This window comes from Excalfactoria chinensis, chromosome 1 (assembly GCF_039878825.1).
Source record: "Excalfactoria chinensis isolate bCotChi1 chromosome 1, bCotChi1.hap2, whole genome shotgun sequence".
In the NCBI taxonomy this organism is placed as follows: domain Eukaryota; kingdom Metazoa; phylum Chordata; class Aves; order Galliformes; family Phasianidae; genus Excalfactoria; species Excalfactoria chinensis.
In genome coordinates this window covers 61,238,310-61,259,296 of record NC_092825.1, presented here as the reverse complement: position 1 = coordinate 61,259,296, position 20,987 = coordinate 61,238,310, and the positions used below count along the sequence as shown (strand labels likewise).

Here is a 20,987-nt window from a genome sequence, read left to right as displayed (position 1 = left end):
TCACAAGCCAGCTAAAGATTTAAAAAATAAAGAAAATAACACAAAATGAGTAAGCAGGAGGATCCTGAAACTTTTCAGATTAGCATCTGGTTTCTGAACTCGTCCTACATACACAGAGAAAGACCTAGGAATGCCTTTGCTATTTTTCTATTAAAATCTCAGGCTCAATGCAGATATTATAGCCAATTAATTTAAATGAATACCGGTGTGCAGTTTCATTACTCGTTTTGAAATGTAAATTTAGATCATGATTGTGAAACATGGCTCCATTCCTTCCTACACTCTATTAAAAAAAAGTATTTACAAAAAAAAATGTCATTTCCCTCTTCACATTATCAGCCCGCAGAATACTGTCTAAAATGGGTCAAGACTTGCTGCAGAATGCTGACGAGGACTTTAGACACAACCTTCAGTCTAAAATTGTCACAGCTCTCCATCTGGCACATGAACAAGTGTCAGCAGTAGTAAAATCTTTCATTTAGAAGACAATCTGATAGCCTTCACTATCCAGATTTTAATCGTTCAAAAAAAAAAAATAGCTGGCAGGAAGATTGACTGCAATACAAACAAGAGGTTCCACCCCAGTCACCTCATGTCCCTAAATTCCATATCCTTTGCTAATGTTTTTTTCTTAGTTTCATGCCAACTTTTATGATAAAAAAAAAACTGAAGTGATACAAAGTTTATTTAAACATTATTTCAGCCTCTAAAATTCTGCAAGGTGCTGAAGTCTCTACTACATTCTCAGTGTTATTCAGCTATCTTAATAAAAAAGTGCCAAATAGACCAATACCTTTTGGACAACCTTAATTAATCTTCAAAAACAAAACAAACAAGCAAAAAAAACCCAAAAACAGAACCAGGAGATTTACATGTTTTACATTGCTAGTCACATGAATGGACACCTTTAGGATGCTTCCAGAAAACCTATGCTTTCTGTAAAGCTAAATGGCACGTCTACACAGTGGAGTCATACGAACTCAAACTTTTATTCTGGAATTTGACTGGAAATTACAATACAATAAATCACGGTGAAATAAAATAAAATCCCACTGATGACTGGTATGTGTAAAATGGCAGCCTGACAACAAAAACTGATAAATGGTTTTCATTTCAGTTTTCAATTCAGAATTTGGTTGCATCGTAAGCAAATGCACAACCAGCAGCCCTTGTACAGGTTCACTCAGCATATTTTTATATGTGCACACACAATATATTTACACACTCATATACACACATACAGAAATTAATAATACTAACACTGTAAAACTACAGGAAAGCAAAAGGCAGCATTCAGACATCAGATCTTCTGAGATCTCAAACTCACCTACTTTGCACAATAGCCATCATTTAAGATCACAAATTTGGCTGTTTTCCTGCATGCTACCCATAACCAAGAGTGAGCTTGCATACTAAATTAAATGGGTATAGACAAGAGCAGCAATGCAGGGTAGACAGTATCTTGCCATAAATTTCAGTTAACTCCTATAACTGTACTACAGGAATTCCACTCTTTTTTTAAACTAGCCAGAGTCAGCCTTCACTGCAAAGGAAAGGAGAAACAGCTTTCTGAGGAGTAAAATAGACAAGATAAAGCTTATAAGGATAACCTGAAATGTTTACAACTTGCAAGTTTCTGCTTACCTTGAAACTAACACTGTTCCCTTACAAACTATAAAATACCACTTTATATAATTTAATATTAGTTGTGATTTCAAAAGGACAGCTCAGGATAGACATGCTAAGCCCAAACTCCTTCAGTGATCCAAAGGAGTGACCCAAAGCAGTTTTCCATGTTATCGGTGACAAATGAACACTGCTTGAACAGCCAAATACACCTTCCTTTGCATGCACTTACCTCTTGCACCTGTTCTGCAGCCACTAGCACAGATCTTCGGCTTTCTCATCTCTTAATATCCATACGCAAACCAAGGTCTCAAATGCTCTGGGTTGGCTTTCTATCTGGAAACTCAACTCTCCTGTGGCAAATCTGTCTGACCTCTTCACGTTTTCCAGATCTCTAAGACTCACAGCTAACAGCACCTGAAGGCACCAGCACTAGGAAATTATGTATTCTAGTTACAAGGGTAAAAACGCAGTGTTGGAAATACATCATGTGCTTTGAAAGCAAGTCAGGACAAGAATACAGTTTTGCACAACACAGGCTCACAGGTAGCCCTTAGTGCCTCTCTCATCTGTCAGACAACTGCTCTCTGGCATCCTGTTTCTGCAGTCGATGTGCAGGTTTGCTGATGGGTTCTGACAACCCTCTGCCAGAGCAAGGCCTCAATTAAATGCGCTGTCCTCAGGCTTCAACAGAAACCCAGACGCATCCACCCGTTTCGACTGTTTCCCTAAGAGCTCTGTACCAGAGGGGTCATGCAAACTGGCCTCCAAAACTCCAGACCCACACGCACCAACATGTTTGTCTCCTCCAAGCTGGGAGCCCCAGGCCACAATGCAGCCTGTGGGCCGTCATCACTCTTCGGTATGCCCGGGTAGCTCCAACCACAGTGGGGGAAATGTTTAGTAGTGAACTCTTCTGCAACCTCAGGGGATCCAAGTGTGGGCAGTTTTAGCCACCGTCCTTCAACTCTTCTATCCAGTGCATTATTTTAAGGACATATTCACCACTATAAAGCATAACTCCCCCAATCAAAAAATGTCATTTAAGGAAAATAATTAAGACTTCTAATCTCAATCCAGTAATGAGCTGTATGTTAGGCAATTACTCCAGTATGTCACAACTGAAACCTCAGAACACACATGAAGTTTAATTAAAAGGCCGATCTTAAATCATCTTTATTCACTGGGGGGGAAATGCAATTAGGGACTGACTGGTAGAGGGGCAGCTATTAATGCTGTCACTACTTTTTACAATCCAAGTTTACACATTTAAAAAATACATTATCAACTGGCTTTTTTGCTACAAGTTAAAAGCCTTACATTGAGGAATTTAAAAGTCATATTGTAGATGCTCTTGGAGCAAAGTCTTCAAATCAGTTGCAAGAACTAAGCTTTGACACTGCTTCAGATTATAAATCCTACCTTCTCACAGTTCACTGAAACCGAATTAAATGTCGAGCTGTATCAAACACACATTAGCTATGATCAAGGTTAAAAATTTGTTCAGAAATTCCTGTGATAGCCCACCAAAGCGCAAAATGTCAGAGCTGAGCAATTTTTTTTTTCTCTTAACTGATTAAAAAGAAGAATTTCGTGCACATCTATTAGCAAAATTAACAGGTGACAATAGCTAACTTAAGCTGGTTGGCAATTTGTGTTGAAATGAAATACCATGACTGTCTTTCGGTACTGCCTAACATCAATGCAATTCTTTTACAAGAGTACTCAAACTCCCTTTAAATGTCAGATAGACAAAATAACCTAGATTTAAACCAATTTACTAAGGACATAAAGTGCATGAAAAATGTGACAGTTCCTTAACAAGAACTGCTGTTCCATTTGGAACAGTTAGCTAATTTGAAGTCAGAAGAAAAGACACATGCCCATTTGTTGGACTTCTGAGCTAAGCAGCCTAGCATTCCTGTTAAAAAAGCAATTCTTTTTCACTAAAGAAATTAATACATATATTACATGCCAGAATTATTTTACTGAAGCGAGTAGCAGAGACATTTCAGATAGATGCCATTATCAGAGAATAGAGAGAAGTACGAAGCTGAGCTTTATCTGACGTACCTAAAGGCATTAGAAGAGATTAATATCAACTCACCGACACCACTGACGTTCTAACAGCAAGGCTGGGCTCACATCTCAAATTTCCAGCTCCCAGAGAAATCATATGCGCACCGATAGAAGGATGACAAAAGGGCATGCTGTGCTCTCCTCTACTTCAATTGAATGACAGCTCTACTAACAGGGAACAGAGACACTCGCTGCAATATCTGAAAGAGTGGGTACTTGATATGAGCATGCTCGGTATCTCATTTAAAATGGCCTGATGCTTCAGCTCAGCATGAGATGGCCTACTTCCAAATAACTGTAGAACTTCCAAGTCAAACCTCAATTCATTAATTGGAATACATAAAACTCAGCCAACAAGTAGTATGAATCTTGACCTATCCTGTACCTGCCTTCTTTATTATTATTTTTTTTTTAATCTGAATTGATGCACAGATAATTATTTGGATTATTTCCCTGCAAAACATCTTAAGGCTTAAATACTATCATCATGTACTTCAGTGTAATTACATGATGCCACTGTAATAAACTGAAGCCCTTTTCTGGATAGCATATGATCTGAACACTAAGCAGCAGAACTCAAAAATCAGACAGAAACAACAGATCTGCTAAATATACCCCAATTGATTTAAGAATTATCCTACACAGCAATTTCTGGGCAGCATTTTTGGGGAGTGGGAGAGGCAAGAAGAGAGAGACTAGACCACTGTCTAACAAGAGGTTATGTTTAGAAGCAGGTCATCTCCACTTTAAATCTCTTTATGAATAGAGAAACTATCTAGTTTCCTAATGTAACTGTTCATGTCGATATCAAAGGCCAGGCTTATTCACAAGTAAAAAATCCATGCCAAGGAAAACAGACATTTAAAACCTTCCCTTCAGAGATTAACATCTTTTAATTCACTTAAACTCAGATACAAGCAGTACAGAGATCTGTGCTTTGCTTTTTCTCCCGCTATCTCACAGGTCTCTCTCTGTGCTTACTGTATATTCATATATCTTTTTTTCCAAATGAATGCACTACATCTTTTCCTCTTTTGTGCAAAGAGAAAAACCATGCCCCAGGCACAGGTTACTTTTTATTTTTCCTCCTCAAATGCTTTCCTGTTTACCATTCAAGCTCAGAGTAAGCCAAGCAAGCTACTTTGGAAATGCTGTATTGTAAAGGCTGCTTTATAAGCACAACACAGTCCACTTCCTGGTCTCTATCACAGTTGGGCATAGAAACATTTAGCCAAATTCAGGAAAAAGGCTACTCTTGCAGTACAGGTATCAAAGTGCTCTTTGAGTGGAGCAGACAAAGGTTAATAGAATGGCAGGCAGAAAAGCTAGGAATTATTCTTAATCTTTCCTAATGTCCAGGAGTAACATAAAAACGAGGCTTTCATATCAATGCAAAAAAGTGGTTGCATTTTGTACCAGAATCCGTAGCTTCACTCATGGTGTTCTGAGGTGTAAGGCTCACACACTGCACTCTTACACTCTTGAAAACCTCTTGGTATGAAAACCAAACATTTATTATAGAAATTAACTTAAAATTCACCCATGCCCTCTGACTGTGAACTTGCACAAAATGACTAAGCATACTTTCACTTCCAGAGCTCCTTTCAAGCATCAACCCAGATATCAGGATGCACAATGGAGCTACGCCATCATTAAACCTGATTTGCATGAACACACAAACATCCAATTTTGCATTGCACAGATACTAGTACACCACTATTAGAAAAACTAAAACAATCGCAATCATGTTACACTAACTGCAATAATTTGATTTTATCTCCTAATACCTTGATATTTCATTTTCTTATACCAATACATACAAACCCCTACCCCATAGTTCAAGGGCTGTCCAAGATGCAAAATTCAGATGCATTCTATGGTCTACTGCCAGACATCATGCATCATGATAAGAATCTCCATATTTCCCTATTAGCTAACTCTTTACAGAAAAAGGAGCACTAAAATTATATTTCACATTTTTATCTAAGCAAATCTTCCTTTATTTGTTAACTTTCAATCATTTGTTCTGTCGCTGCTCTCTGAACTTCCTCAGAGATTCAGATTAGTGCAATATGACACAAAATGAGATGCCACCAGCGTAAAAGCTGCCTTTAATGAGAAATGTTTTCATCCAGCTGTTTAATTTCTTTCTTAAAAAAATAATTAAAAAAAAAAAAAAAAGATTGCTATTGAAGAAAGATTAATTCTACAAACTAATTGATAGATTGAGATTTGTAACTGTTACGTTTGGCTGATGAAGGGGAAAAAACAGCAGCTACTAAATTCACTACAATTGTAGAAAACACTGTTCTCTTGTTCCAGGTACATTCCTCTTTGCTTCCCAAAACCCCATCACACTGAGCAATAATTATGAATATTTTCTCATTGTGGCTTTCTAATACTTGAAGGGAGAGCATAAACAGGAGAGGCAATGGCTGTTTACAAGGGTGGACTTGTAGGGAATGGTTTTAAACCAAGACAGAGGAGATTTAGGTTAGATATTAGGAGGAAGTTTTTCACACAGAGGGTGGTGATGCACTGGAACAGGCTGCCCAAGGAGGTTGTGGATGCCCCATCCCTGGAGGCATTCGAGGTCAGGCTGGATGTAGCTCTGGGCAGCCTGGTCTGGTTGGTGACCCTGCACATAGCAGGCGGGTTGAAACTAGTGATCATTGTGGTCCTTTTCAACCCAGGGCACTCTATGATTCTGTGATTTTAATTTAAAAAGTCTGCTCTGAAAATAAATTTATGCAGATGTAATCTCCCATAAAAGACTTTTTATTTCATTTAAAAATAAAATAAAATCTACATTTCTTGGGACATCTGCTCAGCTTCTTAAAAGAGTTCAGGACACCCTCAGAACAACCTCCTGAACACCTTTGCTGGTTTCCTTTTTTTTAATTCTCTCATGCATCTGTCTTTTATTCTCATTATGACCTACCAAATGTAGCTACAATGACGAAATTCTAATAGCTACAAATAGCACATAAGAGCACAATACTTTTGGTCCCATAATTAATGCAAAATGCCACTTGCAGATGAGAATGTCTCACTGTATTTCAAAGTGTTTCTTCCCTTTAACAAACATTAGAGTTTTGAGATTTACACATGTAATAAGAAAGTTATACAGTAAATGAGTAGAAATTTGCCAATTTAATAAACATCTCTTGCAAGGAAAAAAAAAAAAAAAGACACAATACGTAAACAGGGAAATATATCCTACAAACAGCATTTTCAGAAAATAAATATTCTTCTGGTTTGTATTTTGGTTTTCCCCTGACTTAGCTGGTTTTAGATTAAAATCAGAACTGGAAGCTGAAATAATTTTCTAAAGTTTTTGTATTTATATCTGAAAGAAAGCCTTGTTATCACACAGATGTAGTGCCAGATATCTCTGTGCTGCTATAAAGACTGAATTCAATCACTCCCTGAAGAGTACTACGAGTATAAGTTTCATTTCACCAAACTCAGCACACAATTAAAGGACATGATAAAAAACATTTAATGACTGAAGTTTTTCCTTCCCCCCTTTTAATATAGTTATCAAGAAATCAGGTGATGAATACTTAAAACACCTTTGCTCTTTTCTAAAAGGGTCTTAGCATCACACTCAAACACCTTTGATCATCTAGTCTGACAGCAGAGCAGCTCATCTTAATAAGATTGGTGTTCCACGTTATGTGTAGGTCTGTTTTAATACTCAATATCAAACTCAACACTATCACAAAATGAAATACTATTCACTTTTGAGCTTATAACCAGGCTTTATATGGATTTTATTAAAGCTTCGACTTACGCAACTGATATTTTTAACTAAAAATAAGTTATTCACTAAATTATATACAGCTGAGTTTCACAAGAGTTTTAAATCTACTTCTGGCATCCTAAAAAGAATTCTACAATCATATCTTTTATACACGTCTCTTATAGATGATCTCTTTCAGCTCTCTTCTTGGTTTTGGCAAGACCACACAGGCATCTTTCTTGACTTTGGTCTGCTATAACCAATAGATATTGGTTATAAGCCTCCTCAAATAGTGCCTCTCTAATTTCAAATGTCTTCCTTTTCCAGATTGTTTAAAGCTATATTCTTCAGAAATGCGCACCCATTTAAAACCTTGCTTTCCACTATATTTTGACACTGTAACCATCAGCTGACTCTTTTGTGATGGGTCACCTACTCAAGAGGAAAGATTTTTCAAACAAAACTGGAGGTCTGGAGAAATACAGAGGACATTTATCATGCAAAATTAAAAGATGAGTCATTTTATTTACGTATTATTTACATTTTTATACCTATTCATGGTTTTACTTGTGCTATTTCCAAATGTGCCAGTCCTGTAACACTTCAGTCTTCCTATGCTAACAGGTACATTTTTTCTCTTGGTTTTTCTTCTGTGATTATCCTTTCACAGCTCGTTTGAAGATACTGCCTCATCTCTCAACTATCTATTCATTCCCCCCACACACACTGCTAACAAAACTTCAAATGCCCTTCCTCAATACTGAAAGCAAATTAAATAGGTGTTGAATATTAGTTAAGGACAGTAACTTCAAACATTCAAGAACAAATATAGTTCAGAAAAAGGAAAACACATCTGCTCCACTTTTATTAATGCACAGATCACGTGGCTAGCTATATCAGGAGCTGGTAAATACAAAAATCTGGTCGAAGACATACAAACATAATAGAAAGGTAGCATTTATCTCTGTATTGTTTGCTTTTCCTCTGTCATTATCAGCATTTTCACAGCTTACCAGTGTGGTTAACTCCAGATGCTCATTATCAGACATTCAGAAGTTTAGCAGCTACAACAAACTTAAAATTAACTGATAGTCTTCAGCTGTCTTACAGAGCTTGCAGAACTTGCCAAGCCATTATAATATCTGACCCCAAAACCTTCTCCAGAGGATATTATTCTCACAGAATCACAGAATCACAGAAGTATAGGGGTTGGAAGGGACCTCTAGAGATCATTGAGTCCAACCCCCCTGCCAAAGCAGGCTCCCTACACCACGTCGCACAGGTAGGCGTCCAGGCGGGTCTTGAATATCTCCATAGAAGGAGACTCCACCACCTCCCTGGGCAGCTTGTTCCAGTGCTCCGTCACCCTCACCGTAAAGAAGTTCTTGCGCACATTCGTGCGGAACTTCCTATGCTGGAGTTTCAGCCCATTGCCCCTAGTCCTGTCCCCACGCACTACTGAAAAGAGACCAGCCTCGCCACTATAGCTCCCACACCTCAGGTATTTATAAACCTGGATCAAGTCCCCTCTCAGCCTTCTTTTCTCAAGGCTAAACAGACCCAGTTCCCTAAGTCTCTCCTCATAGGGGAGATGGTCCAGGCCCTCTCACCTCATCTTTTCATTTGAACACTTCATAACTTGGTAATTACCCAATATGGCATACATCCTATTCTTTGTTATGTTATTGCAGGCCTCTCTGATATTTTTGTGTGGTTTTTCATTCTTTGTATGCTCACAGTTAGTTCAAACAGCCACAAATTCATGCATTACCACTTATATTGTCATTTCCTTTCTAAATATAGGCATACTAAATGTTACCCATAAAACAGTTTCTGCTCTTGCCCCGAACAAGTATAATGTAAAAAACAAGGTTTATCACTGCTGTCCACAGCTTATAAAAGCACTGTGTATTGGTCTTCAGTATGTTACATACACGATTTGTCTGTAACATTGTACCAGCCTCTGACATATAAAACTACCACTGCTGCTCTGATAATGCTATCTTCCAAATTTATAAGTATTTATATTACCAGTTCTCTGAGACCAGCCCTGAACCAACCACATTTCTAGAACACGTGCTGCATACCTACCTACACTTGTCAGACTTTCTAGCCACAGACAACCCACTACCCCCCTTCAGTTTTGACAGGTTCCCCCTCAGCCATTATCATCTTAATAGATTTATTTTTCCTTTCAAATTAGCCATTAGCATTAGAAAAACACGCCAGAGGAGCAAAAGAACAACAACCTGTCCAAGAATCTCTACTTGGTAGGATAAATTCTTAAGGTACAATATCAGTGTTTCTTGAGAGCAACTTTAGTGCAGATCTGGTCTACTCCAGTTCTACTTACCACGAACAAAAGCAAAAAACAAACATTTTCCATCTTTGGACACAACACAACGCAAGCAAAAACAGTCAAATGCAAGAAACATTAAAGATCAGAAGCACTTTTGTTCCGCAAGTTATTTCCCAGTTCTTTTATTTAAATAACCACCACATGGCACAAATCCCTTTTATTAACTAAAAGCGTTCCAGTCAAAACGGCTGAGATCTCATTTGGAAAGAATCCAAATTCTCCTCTAAGTTAATAGCTCAAACTAAAGCTTCTTTGCAAGGTTCTTAAACTTACTCAGAATATCAGTTATACAGGCAACCATTAAGCTTATTCTTTATATTAATGGATGTAATTCTAAAGTAGAAGTGTTCTTTTCTAGACTTAGTATTTACATGTAAAAAATCAACTACTCAAATAACATGCTTCTCTGACAACTCACTGTGTACCTGATACAGAGCTACTGATGTAAGCTGACAAAATAACTGCAGTGTGAAAGAGAGGAAGACAAACTGTTCTGCAATATAACATTACAGAGAGAATTAACAAACAAAAAAGAAACATCAGAATCGCCAAATGGGAGAATTTTACTGGAAGAAGGAACAACTCTGAAAGTGTTCAAATGGGAAAAGGGAATACTTAGTGGTTCAGAGCTACTAGATAGGTCCACCTAGAGGATGTAAGCAGTAAAACAAAGTGGTATTTACTAACAGTAATGCAAAATGATTCAAATGAAAAAATCCCCTATGCTTTACATTTTCATTAACATGCTCTCAGACAATTATTTCTATTAGAGAATAAAACCTTAATATTATAACAAATACTTGCTCATATATTGATCATCTCTCAGAGTTCACAGACATCAGAATGCAAAACATGCTCATAAAGGCCACCATTGCAGCACCCCCACTGCCTGTAGCTTGGAACATGAGTGCAACTCCTAATGGGAGATATGACAAAGACCTTTGTGTCACTCTGGGCTTTACTTTAAGCAATGCACTCTCCATCTTGCATACTATAAATAGGTCACTAGATGGTAATGATTTTTAACAAAGACAGGTAGCAGTGCTTAATACGTGTAGCTGCAGCATGGAACTGTGTTATGACTCCAGAACAACTTGTGGAAAGTTTCTGATTGCTCAGGAATAGGTACTGAAACCCATTATGTGCAGCTAAGTACAAGATGGTACCACCACCTCCAGAGTTCACTGAACCACACATTGTTGGCTTGGAATTTTAAAAATGAAACAACATAATTCTTTTCTGCTATCTTGATTTCTGGCAATTGCTGAGAAAACTGCAAATACACTGTGATAGAAACCTCAAATACAGGACATATCCAGCTACTGCAATATCATGTCTCTTTCGTCACCTTTTGTAAAGCTCAGTAGGACTGGTATTAGCGTCAGTTTATTACAAAAGTAGAGTTCCTTCAAACTTACAAATTTCTCTGAGCAGTTTTTACCACTCCCCTGGTTTCCCCCTTATCCTTTCTGATATGAAAGGGCACGATGCATCAGGCTAGTGGTAGGGAGTTGATTTTCACTTCCAATTCCACTATCTTGCTAAATAAGACCAACTTCCTCCAGTGGGTGAAAACTTACAGACCACTTCCTGTTTTCTTGAAAATAGATAGAAAGGTAGCGATTTCAGTTGTGGAAAGGCCAGTAGTTCTCAAACCACAAATATTGAAATATTAATCCTGTTAATAGGGTAATCAAACCTCACAGCCATCTGCAGCTAACTCACAGTTCAACTTAACTAATCAATATGTAAAGATAATTTTCAATTGTATATTTGATAGAACAATCCTTGTTATTGGTTTCCCAGTGATAGATGCCTAGAACAGCATATCCATACAATATACTTGAACAAAAAATCCCAAGCTAGCTTCACTATTCAATTTTATTCTCAGTCCAATGTCTAGCGTAGTGCTGGATTAGCTGCTAATACCACGGGTTTCCTTCAGTACAAGTTGCCGCCAATTCAGCTGAGCCACCTTTAACAAGAACTTCCACTGCCAGCTACTTCAATCTGCTGAAAGTAAATCTCATCAGAGTGACAGAATAAAACCAGCACAGATGAAAATCTTCATATTACGGCTTTCCTTTTTGTTGAAGTCAATTTAACTGATTGAATCAATTTTGTATTCCTCAATATGAAAGAGCCTATATGCTTCAATAAAAAAATAGAGGGAGCAACACATTAAGTGCATTTTGTAATTGACTTTTGTTTTCAGGCCAGCCACCCAGGGATAATATCTTATTATTACTCCAGTGTTTCACATCCTTCAAAAGGCATACAATTTATACTGTTGATATCATTCAAATCAGGAGATAAGCTTAAAAGAAAAACCAAAAAAACAACCCAAGAACAAAAGAACAAAATCCACATTAAATTGGACTTCCATAACTAGCAAATATCTCTAATTTTGAATCCTACGGTCAGTTTTAGTTAGGAGAGCAATATCCAAGGATATCTAGCAAGATATTGAAATATCCACCTTTATTTTAAAGATGCATGCTCACAATGACACTGAATTAATGTATATCATCATATCCAAAGATATAATGAGGTAAACAATGGAGATCTGACTCCCTATAAATAAGTAAAGATTTATTCTCATCCGAAGCCATTCATCACAAGGAATTAAGTTCCTTGTGGAAAACAAGTGTGTGGTATTACATTCTAAAACCAAACTGCACAAACCCAAAAAGGAAAGAGAAGACAAATCAATGAGCAAGACGGCCAGTAACTGTAGTTTCAACACAAATAAGAAGTTCATAGATGCACAGAATGGCTGAGGTGGGGAAGGACCTCTAGGTCCATCGGCTCCAACCCTTGTTCAATCAGGGACACCCAAGGCAGGTTGCTCAGGTCCTGAGGATCTCCAAAGAAGACATTCTACTTCCTCTTCTGGGCAACCCATGCCAGTGCTCCATCACCTGCACAGCCAGCCGCTACACTCAGTTTTGTGCTATCAGCCATTTACTGAGGGTGCACTCTAGCATACAAGTGGACTCTTGTTCTGACAACTATGAAACAATATTAATTATGGATTAATATTCTTTACTGGTAAATCCTTAGCTGCCGCAACTATACTTCACAGATACAACAGCATCACAAAAATGCAGCATTGCATTCTTAAGTTACACAGGAACACCAGTTGTACTGGAATAGGTCCTAAGAATTATGTCACCAGAGGAAAATAAGATTGAGGTACATTTTTTCAGAAGGGCATATCACAGGTAGATATTTTCGTCAGTAATTCATGCCTGCTGGGACTAACAGGACAGTAGCACAAAACAAAATTAAATATTCACTTGGGGTTATTAATCAAGTATTAATAGTCTGAGTTTCAGTTTCTCCTAAAGTCACAACATAACCCAAGAGGAAGCAAGTGCTGGGATACACAGGACTGAAGAGTAGTGTCAAAATAAAATTCAGTATCATCTTTTCCCTGTTTTGGAGAATTAATTCAAGGGGAGGGTGGAAACTCAAATCTGCACTCAAACACTCCCCTTGAAAAAACAGGGTCTGAAATTCCTTAGCTTGTTCAGAACTGCAACTTCGATAAAGGGAAAAAAGAACCCAAAGCTGTATTTTTCAGGAAATAAGTTTCAATTAACACCCTAAATACTAAAACCCTGGTCTTTGCTAGCAATCCTGACACACAGCCAACGAAGATTAGGGGTTTTATTAACATAATGCAAGGTGTGTTCAGACGTACTTATGGGTTGTTTTTAATCCATATTCACCTAATGTTCTCATCAGACTGAAACATCAACACATCACAAGTAGTTTTCAATAAGTCGATTGTGCTGTGAATTTAAAAAAAAACAACACAGCTGTTCTCCTATAAATGCTTTTAACACAAATACATGAACCAACAGTTCTTCAAAGTATGTTTGCAGTATTATTAGTAATGACCTTAAAGACCCGCTGTTAACAAAACAAGAGTTGCAGAATTGTTTAATAACTTCCTATAAGGGTAATATTCAGATAAATCCTTCACCCATCTGCCCTCATATTTTGTAATTGTTTCCTTTAGGTTTTATAATAGGAAGCAAAGCCATCAACCTCTCTAAGCAATAATGTAGCATTCCAATGTAAATAAGAATTATCCAGGAAAAAAAAAAAAGAGAGAAAATTTATCTAAATATTTATTTCAGCTACAAATATCTAAGTTACATATATACATACAATATTTTATTGCCATTACTGCATCACCATCCCGAATTAATATCACCACTTCATACTTCAAGTACTAAACGAACATCAAGCAAAACATGATTTTCTTACACGTATGGGCATTTTGATTCTTCACCATTACTCTGTGCCATACAGTATTTTGCTTTTGTTTGCTTTGATAATAGATTCAAGATATTTGTTTGGAAGTGACTTAAGTTGAATGACAGTCATTTGAACTTCCTGTTATCTTTTGTGATTATCCAATTTATTCCTTCTGGATAAGAATATTAAAACCAAGGTATTTATTTTAAAGATTAAGCATTTCTGCTATTTTAAGCTCTGGTAAGAGCTACTCAGAAGTAAAATGTCAGCATTTAATGTTTCTCTGCAACGTTCATTAATCCAGAACTCTCAATTGCATTAAACACAAGAAGTAACATTAAATATCTAATACTCTACTGAAGTTTTCAAGTTCAAAAGCAAACGTAGACAGCCAAATTGACTACTGCTCTCCAATCGACTATTCCAACCAACCTTCTGCTTCTGAAAAATCTGCACATGACTTGTGCATCTTCATGTACAAACGCACAGGACATTTGGCAACAGCTGTCCATAACCTTCTAAAATCACCTCTTCCACTCTCTTTGAAAACATCAAGAAACTGTACTGTGAACTGTCTTTTCCAGAACCCTTACCAGTATCCTAAAATAGTTCATATTTAATTAATATAAGATAACCTAAAGAGTTGGAAAAACAGACAACTAACAAGCTTATTCATTATGGCAACCGTGATGCAATAATTAATTGTAGGGAGTACATCTGGAAACAGTTACACAAATGCTAGTCCCTTTCTTTGGCATTACAGTAATTGGCATGGCTTTTGCAACCTGAAGTCACTTCACCTGGAAAAACCCATTCCTGTGCCAAGGTGTCAAGTATCTTCTTCATTAATGTTTTAATGTGGAACATTCATAACTTATTCACTGAAGTATCTGAAAGAAGTAACTTGACCTCCAGTGTAGGTTAATATACATACAAATGAAATTTAAAAATACAAGCCAATAATAATAATAATAATAATAATAATAATCCTATTTGGATACACAGCTTCTACTGAAAATTAAAAAAAACCCACAAGTTGTAATACTAAGTGGTCTACATTTTTAAGGTATGCTTTATATGTAGTTCTGTTCTTGGTTTGAATAATAAGTGCACCAGTGCCGTTACAGAAATAGCTTAGTGCAACCACATGCATCTCAAGTAGTAATAATCAGGGTAAATTTATTTAAAATAATAACAGCAACAAAAAAAATCAACCCACAAACAAATACCAAAATCACCCCAATCCTACTCATATTTGTTTTTCTTTGGCTTTACTTAAGGTTTCAAAGACACTGAAAAAGGACCTATAAACATTTTTATACAGAGAACAGAATTTACTTTTGGAGTGTGGAAAAAAAGATATATATATATATATATATATATATATATATATATATCTTTTATATATATATATATAAATATATAATATATATATATATATATATATATTTCTTTTCTTAGCTATATATTCTAGGCTGGGACATAAGAATAGACAAAGGAGAAAGGAAGAATTAATTAAATTGGATCATGAAGTTGTATTCTTAGCAATAACAATTCCTCTACATATCCAGTATTCATCACTACAAATCTACAAATCTACAAAGATACTCTTAAACCATCAGTTACCTTTGCCTTGAAGACATAGAAGGATTTGTTCAGTTTCAGTCGCTTTATGGCCCAAAGAACATGCTATGTGTAAGATTCAATTGGAAAGTGACACATGATTTAACATTTGTGACACAGTTATTACGAAACTTTTCCATATGGTGAATGCTTCTACCAGTAAGTGAATTACGAACTCTTCAGGAGATTTCAGGGAGAAGCTAGAAGGCTTAAGCTACCTCCCTTGCCACCTCCCATACCTCGCCCCTCAGTTGGAATTATTTGAGTCTCTGTTCACACAGTCATTAGATCCAATCTTTTAGGTAAGTAAAATAAGGACATGAAACATTTTGTTAAGTACTAAAGACTGCAGTACACATTTGTAGTTAATTATCAAATTATACAAATACACCTACACGCGTTAAAGAAATTTCACATGCAATAGAAAATAGCATGTTAATATGATGCCAGTGAGAATAATTTTCCAAATTAGAAAATTAAATATTGCCACCAAAAAAGAAAAAACCCACAACCTCAAAGCCAGTCGCTAAGCATTAAGTCATTCCCCATTTCTGAGTTCTTCAAATCGTAACATACGGATCCACTGCTAGAAATAGTCAAACGGTGCTGTAACAAATAAAAGCAGCTTTCTAAAAAGCTCAGCAAATCAGGAGGATGTCAATGTCAGGAAATAAAACTCTTTTGCCAAAATCATATTTAATTCAAATATTTAGCAGCACCATCTAATCAAGCACGTCTTGTTTATGAAAAAAAAATATTCATTTCAGTTAATTGAGCTAAATTGCTTTGGAAAATGAATTAAAAGTCAGGAATGCTTTCCATATGTCATTTATAAGTTATGTAAGAAATATAGCTGCAGTCACTACCAATATGAAATAAGTTCTATCATTAGCCACCAATCATAAAATAGACTCCGGGTTTCTTATTCACAAATTCTACTTCACAACAGGAATGAGATTATGATAGTTCACACCCAAGGAGCAGATCACAATTTGTCTAGACTAACATGAGATTTAAGCAATTTGCCTGTGTGCTTCCTGCTGGTCTTACTATCCTACTTTCTTAAAGAGAAACTATTAAGAATTGCCTCTGAACGTTTTATCCCGTATTAGGGAATGATGTCTAAAGCCACAATAAACTATCCAGGTCTGTCAGGTGACAGCTCAAATAAGACAACAAACCACTTTTCTTCTTCCCTCTGATGTATTCTATTTCTTCTCTTTGTCAATTTTCAGATGTGCAATAAGGGGAAATATTCTATTCACAGACCATTCTGTTGAGATCAATTTCAAAGACATTACGAAGGAGTAACACAATCATCATGCACTTTGCAATAACGAAAAATTCAACTCTGAGTGATTTATCTAGAGACAATATTACAGAGATAATACCACACAAAGAGATGACTTGCTGGAAATAAGTTATCATAAAACTAAATGATAATCATCAGTACAACAAGTTTACATCATCTGAAGATCACTACTAATTGCAATGGTAATTTTAAGGAGCCAACTTGACACCTAATTTCTTATATACATTCTGATAGTTTAAAAATATTTTTATATGATTGGCAGGAGACATTCAACATTTTCAGTAACAGGAAGAACAAATGTGGTAAGGCACTGGAACAGGTTATCCAGAGAAGCTGTGGATGCTCCAACCCTGGAGGTTTTCAAAGCCAGGTTGGATGGGCCCTGAGCAGCCTGAGCTGGAGGATGGCAGCCCTACTATTGTGATGGCATTGGAACTTGGTGCCCTTCAAGGTCCCTTCTAACCCAAGCCATTCTGTGATTCTATGAAACATTTTATTTTTTCATTATGTTCCAAGAATTGATTTGGAGACAAAAATCAGCACTTCTGTGCCATAATTTCGCCCTGTTCTCTCTCTCTCTCCCCCCCCTCCCCCCAGCACTCAATTATTTCATATGCAAAGCAAGAGTAACTCATTTTTACTATTTCTCCCCCCTTACACGCTAACCTGTTTAAAAGCATAGCTGCCCAATGTAGTGAAGTACATTTGCTTTTACAGGAAAGAGTGAAGTACTAGATATAGAAATTCTCATCAATTCTGACTTACCTGTTTTTCCCCATATATCCTCATTTGTGTCTCATGAAATTTTACTCCACATCCTACTCACACATTAATTTTTGACCTCATAGCCTACTTTTAAGCGCATTCCAAAGTAAAAATATTAGACTGGACACAGTTCTCCCAGCAGGTTTACAAAATGGAAAAATAATACTGAGAGACTGAAATGAAGACTGAAAATACCATCTGCTTTCAACAGGCTAGATAACCTCTCCTATTAAAGAAAAGCAAGTTTGTTACTAGAAAAAAGAATCCTAGGCTTTATGTTTATTTAGATAGAGAACTTCATCTGAGTTAAACTAGTCTTAAACATACATTATCTGTGCATACTGTATTTAACGTAGGTAGGCTCTACACAGCATTTAGCATTGTGCAACAGACTAAGTTTCCTTCCTGCTTCAGAGCAGAGTTAGTCAGTCTCCTCTGAGAGCTACCATGAAATGTAGAATATGAAAAAGGAAAATCACTCCTCACTTGAGGGGCTTACAGCAAGCCAAGCCAATGCTGCAGAAAAGAGAACAGCACATCCTAGTACTCAGATCACTGCCTTGGCCGTGCTTACTGTAAGCTCAGGGGAAGATGACAAAAATGTTCCCCCTCTTGTTCTAATGTGCCATTTCTATATGAGCCACATATTAACCAGTCACTGCTTCTTCCAGCGAAGTTCTGGAACAGGAAAATACTCAGTATATGCTGCCATCTATCAGAAAGTCAAGAATTTTCCATTTCAATTCAGGGATGCAAGCGGGGAGGTGGGGAGAAGGTGGAGAGGCTTCTGTACAAACACAGCAGCCTGTCACCCAGCTATGATTTCAAAACCAAAAGCTACTTAGTAAAGCCCACAAGGAAAAAAGAATATGTTTAAAAAGTGAAACCCAAGGCCAAGTACAGAAAATAAAGAATGCAAAGGCATGATTTGGAAGGCCAAGAAAACCGCCTCTGGCATGTGGCACAAACCAGAAACTTTCTTCAAACAATCAGGAATGAATCTTCCAGAATGTGAAGAAGTGATAAAGCAAGACAAGAAAGGAGAACTTAATACAGACAAAAACACAGTACAAGAATTAGTTACATTTTTCACACAGGAAAAACTAAGCTCCCCATAAAAGTGCCAGAGCCGTTCTTTATAGCCAAGAAAGTTTTATAAACTGTCTCAAAGCAACAGCAGTACATGGGATTTATTTGGCTGGGCAAGTAGGAGTAAACTGCAATAAAACGATGGGCCATATTAGGATTTATTCAGTAACTCTAAGGAAATAAGTAAAAAATGAGTAGTATGACATGACTGCATACATCTCATAAACTGCCTTTTATACTAGAGGAATGGTATCTGATGAACAGTGACCCTCGCTGTTAAAAAGTGCCCTGATTTTGCTGTTGTTGTAAGAACAGAGCATGAAGTTTAGCTTCAGTATTGGATGAGTCATCAGGTGTGATAACGAAGAACAAGATTAACATATATATGAATATACAGGATATACTGCTAAAGTGTTATCATCACCTCTGTAAAGGAAAGGAAAATCTTGCAAATTTACTGCAATCAAGTCATACCAACAAGATTCCTACTCTTAAAAAAATATCCCATACTCAAAGTCCTTTTAAAGAAGCCCAGTTGTCATTGAACAAAACAGAGTCCTACCTATGTAGGTGCAGAATATAAGCACAGAATACATATTCATAACCGCATCTATACCAGCTATCTGAAAAAGAAAGTGAATAGCATAGGGATAATTTGTAATTTATACAAAATTATTCAGGACAGGCAGATTAAAGTAGATTGCTTAGACAGCCCCTAATAGCCTGCCTGAGATACAAGATAGCAATTGAAATCCAGCACGTTAGTTGCAACATGATTCTTGCAGAAAAGATAGCTATAGAGACAAGGATCGGGCTTTAATGAAGTGGTACTTCTCAAGAAGAGGCTGGAGACCCACCCAGTGATTTCAAGAGGTGTCAGCTCACTGGCATCCAAAAAGGCAAGCGTTATAGAAGAGTGAAAGCATTCAGCATCACTGTTGAACTCTGCATGGTCTGGAAAGCCAGTCTTCCTTTCCCAGCTCAAAATGTGCCCCAAAAATCAAAGGCCTGTCTGCAAAGGACAAACAAAATGTAGAAGCATCTGTAAAAACAGAGGCTAAAATGAGTATGACTTGAGTTTAAAGAGTGGGGGGATGACACTGCATGAAAACTGGTGCAAATAAACAAGAAAGCTGAGTTAACAAGCAATACTGAAAATGATGCTGAATAGTATTTCTGTAGTCATCACTTCTCAAGCTGTAAGAAATTAATAGCAACTTTACTGAAATGCAAATTTTGTTCAACAAAAGAAACAAATGGAGCTTTAAAAAACATTCTGAATCTCCTTAACACAAAGTATTTGGGACAGCAAAAATAAAAAACAAACCACCAAACATTAATATATGTAGAACAAAGCGCTAATACATACCATGACTGGTTGAGATTTATATTTTAGCTCAGAACTGCAGAAAAGGAAGGGGAAAAGGGACAGAACATCCTACTCTTCATAGTTACTCTATTTGATTATGCTTTTCCTGAAGGTCTTCGCATTCATCGCATCTTTTTGGTCTGGCTAAGACAGCTGTTTTGAAGATATACTCTAGAAGATCACTGATTGCAGTTTGGAAGTTGATCTCTTCTCCCACATAACTAGGGATAGAGCAAGATGTAATGGCCTTAGGTTGCACCAGGGGAGGCTGAAGTTGGATAATAGAAAAAATTTATTCTCAAAACGAGTGGTGATGCACTAGCTCAGGCTGCCCACGGAGGTGGTGGAGTCATCAACCCTGAAGGCATTCAAGAAACACAGAGATGTGGCACTAAGGGATGTGGTTCAGTGGGCGTGAGGAGAAAGGCTGACAGTTGGACTGGATTCTTAAAGTCTTAAAGGGTTTCTATGAGGATGATCTTCAGTGACGCTCTGATTTAAAATATAAAAATAATTTTAAAATCTCAATTTCTTGTGCAATTAAGATTGAGCTATAAATAAACACCATCACTTGGACTAGATATCCTCAGAGCAGCCGTAATATTATTTCCATCATAGGAGTATGAATGTAAAAGTGCAATAACAGGACATTTAACATTATAATAAAAAATTTATCTCTGAATTTGACAACACACAATAATTGTTTTGAAAATAGTTTATTTTTGAATGAAAACAGATATTTTTCGAGGCT

The 20,987-nt window shown here is 36.8% G+C and overlaps 1 protein-coding gene across 13 annotated transcripts in view; it reads right to left on the bottom strand.

Moving 5' to 3' along the window:
- Positions 1-20,987, bottom strand: part of PLEKHA5 (pleckstrin homology domain containing A5) — a 162,342-nt gene that overhangs the window by 96,163 nt on the left and 45,192 nt on the right. The window contains exon 4 of one of the 13 annotated variants that reach the window (XM_072326833.1): positions 19,808-19,879. The exons of the other annotated variants lie outside the window; for them this stretch is intronic. Within the exon in view, the coding sequence (XP_072182934.1) occupies positions 19,849-19,879 (31 nt within the window). The 3' untranslated portion in view covers positions 19,808-19,848. Of the gene's footprint in view, positions 1-19,807; positions 19,880-20,987 lie in introns of those variants that run through there. 13 annotated transcript variants of the gene reach the window in all.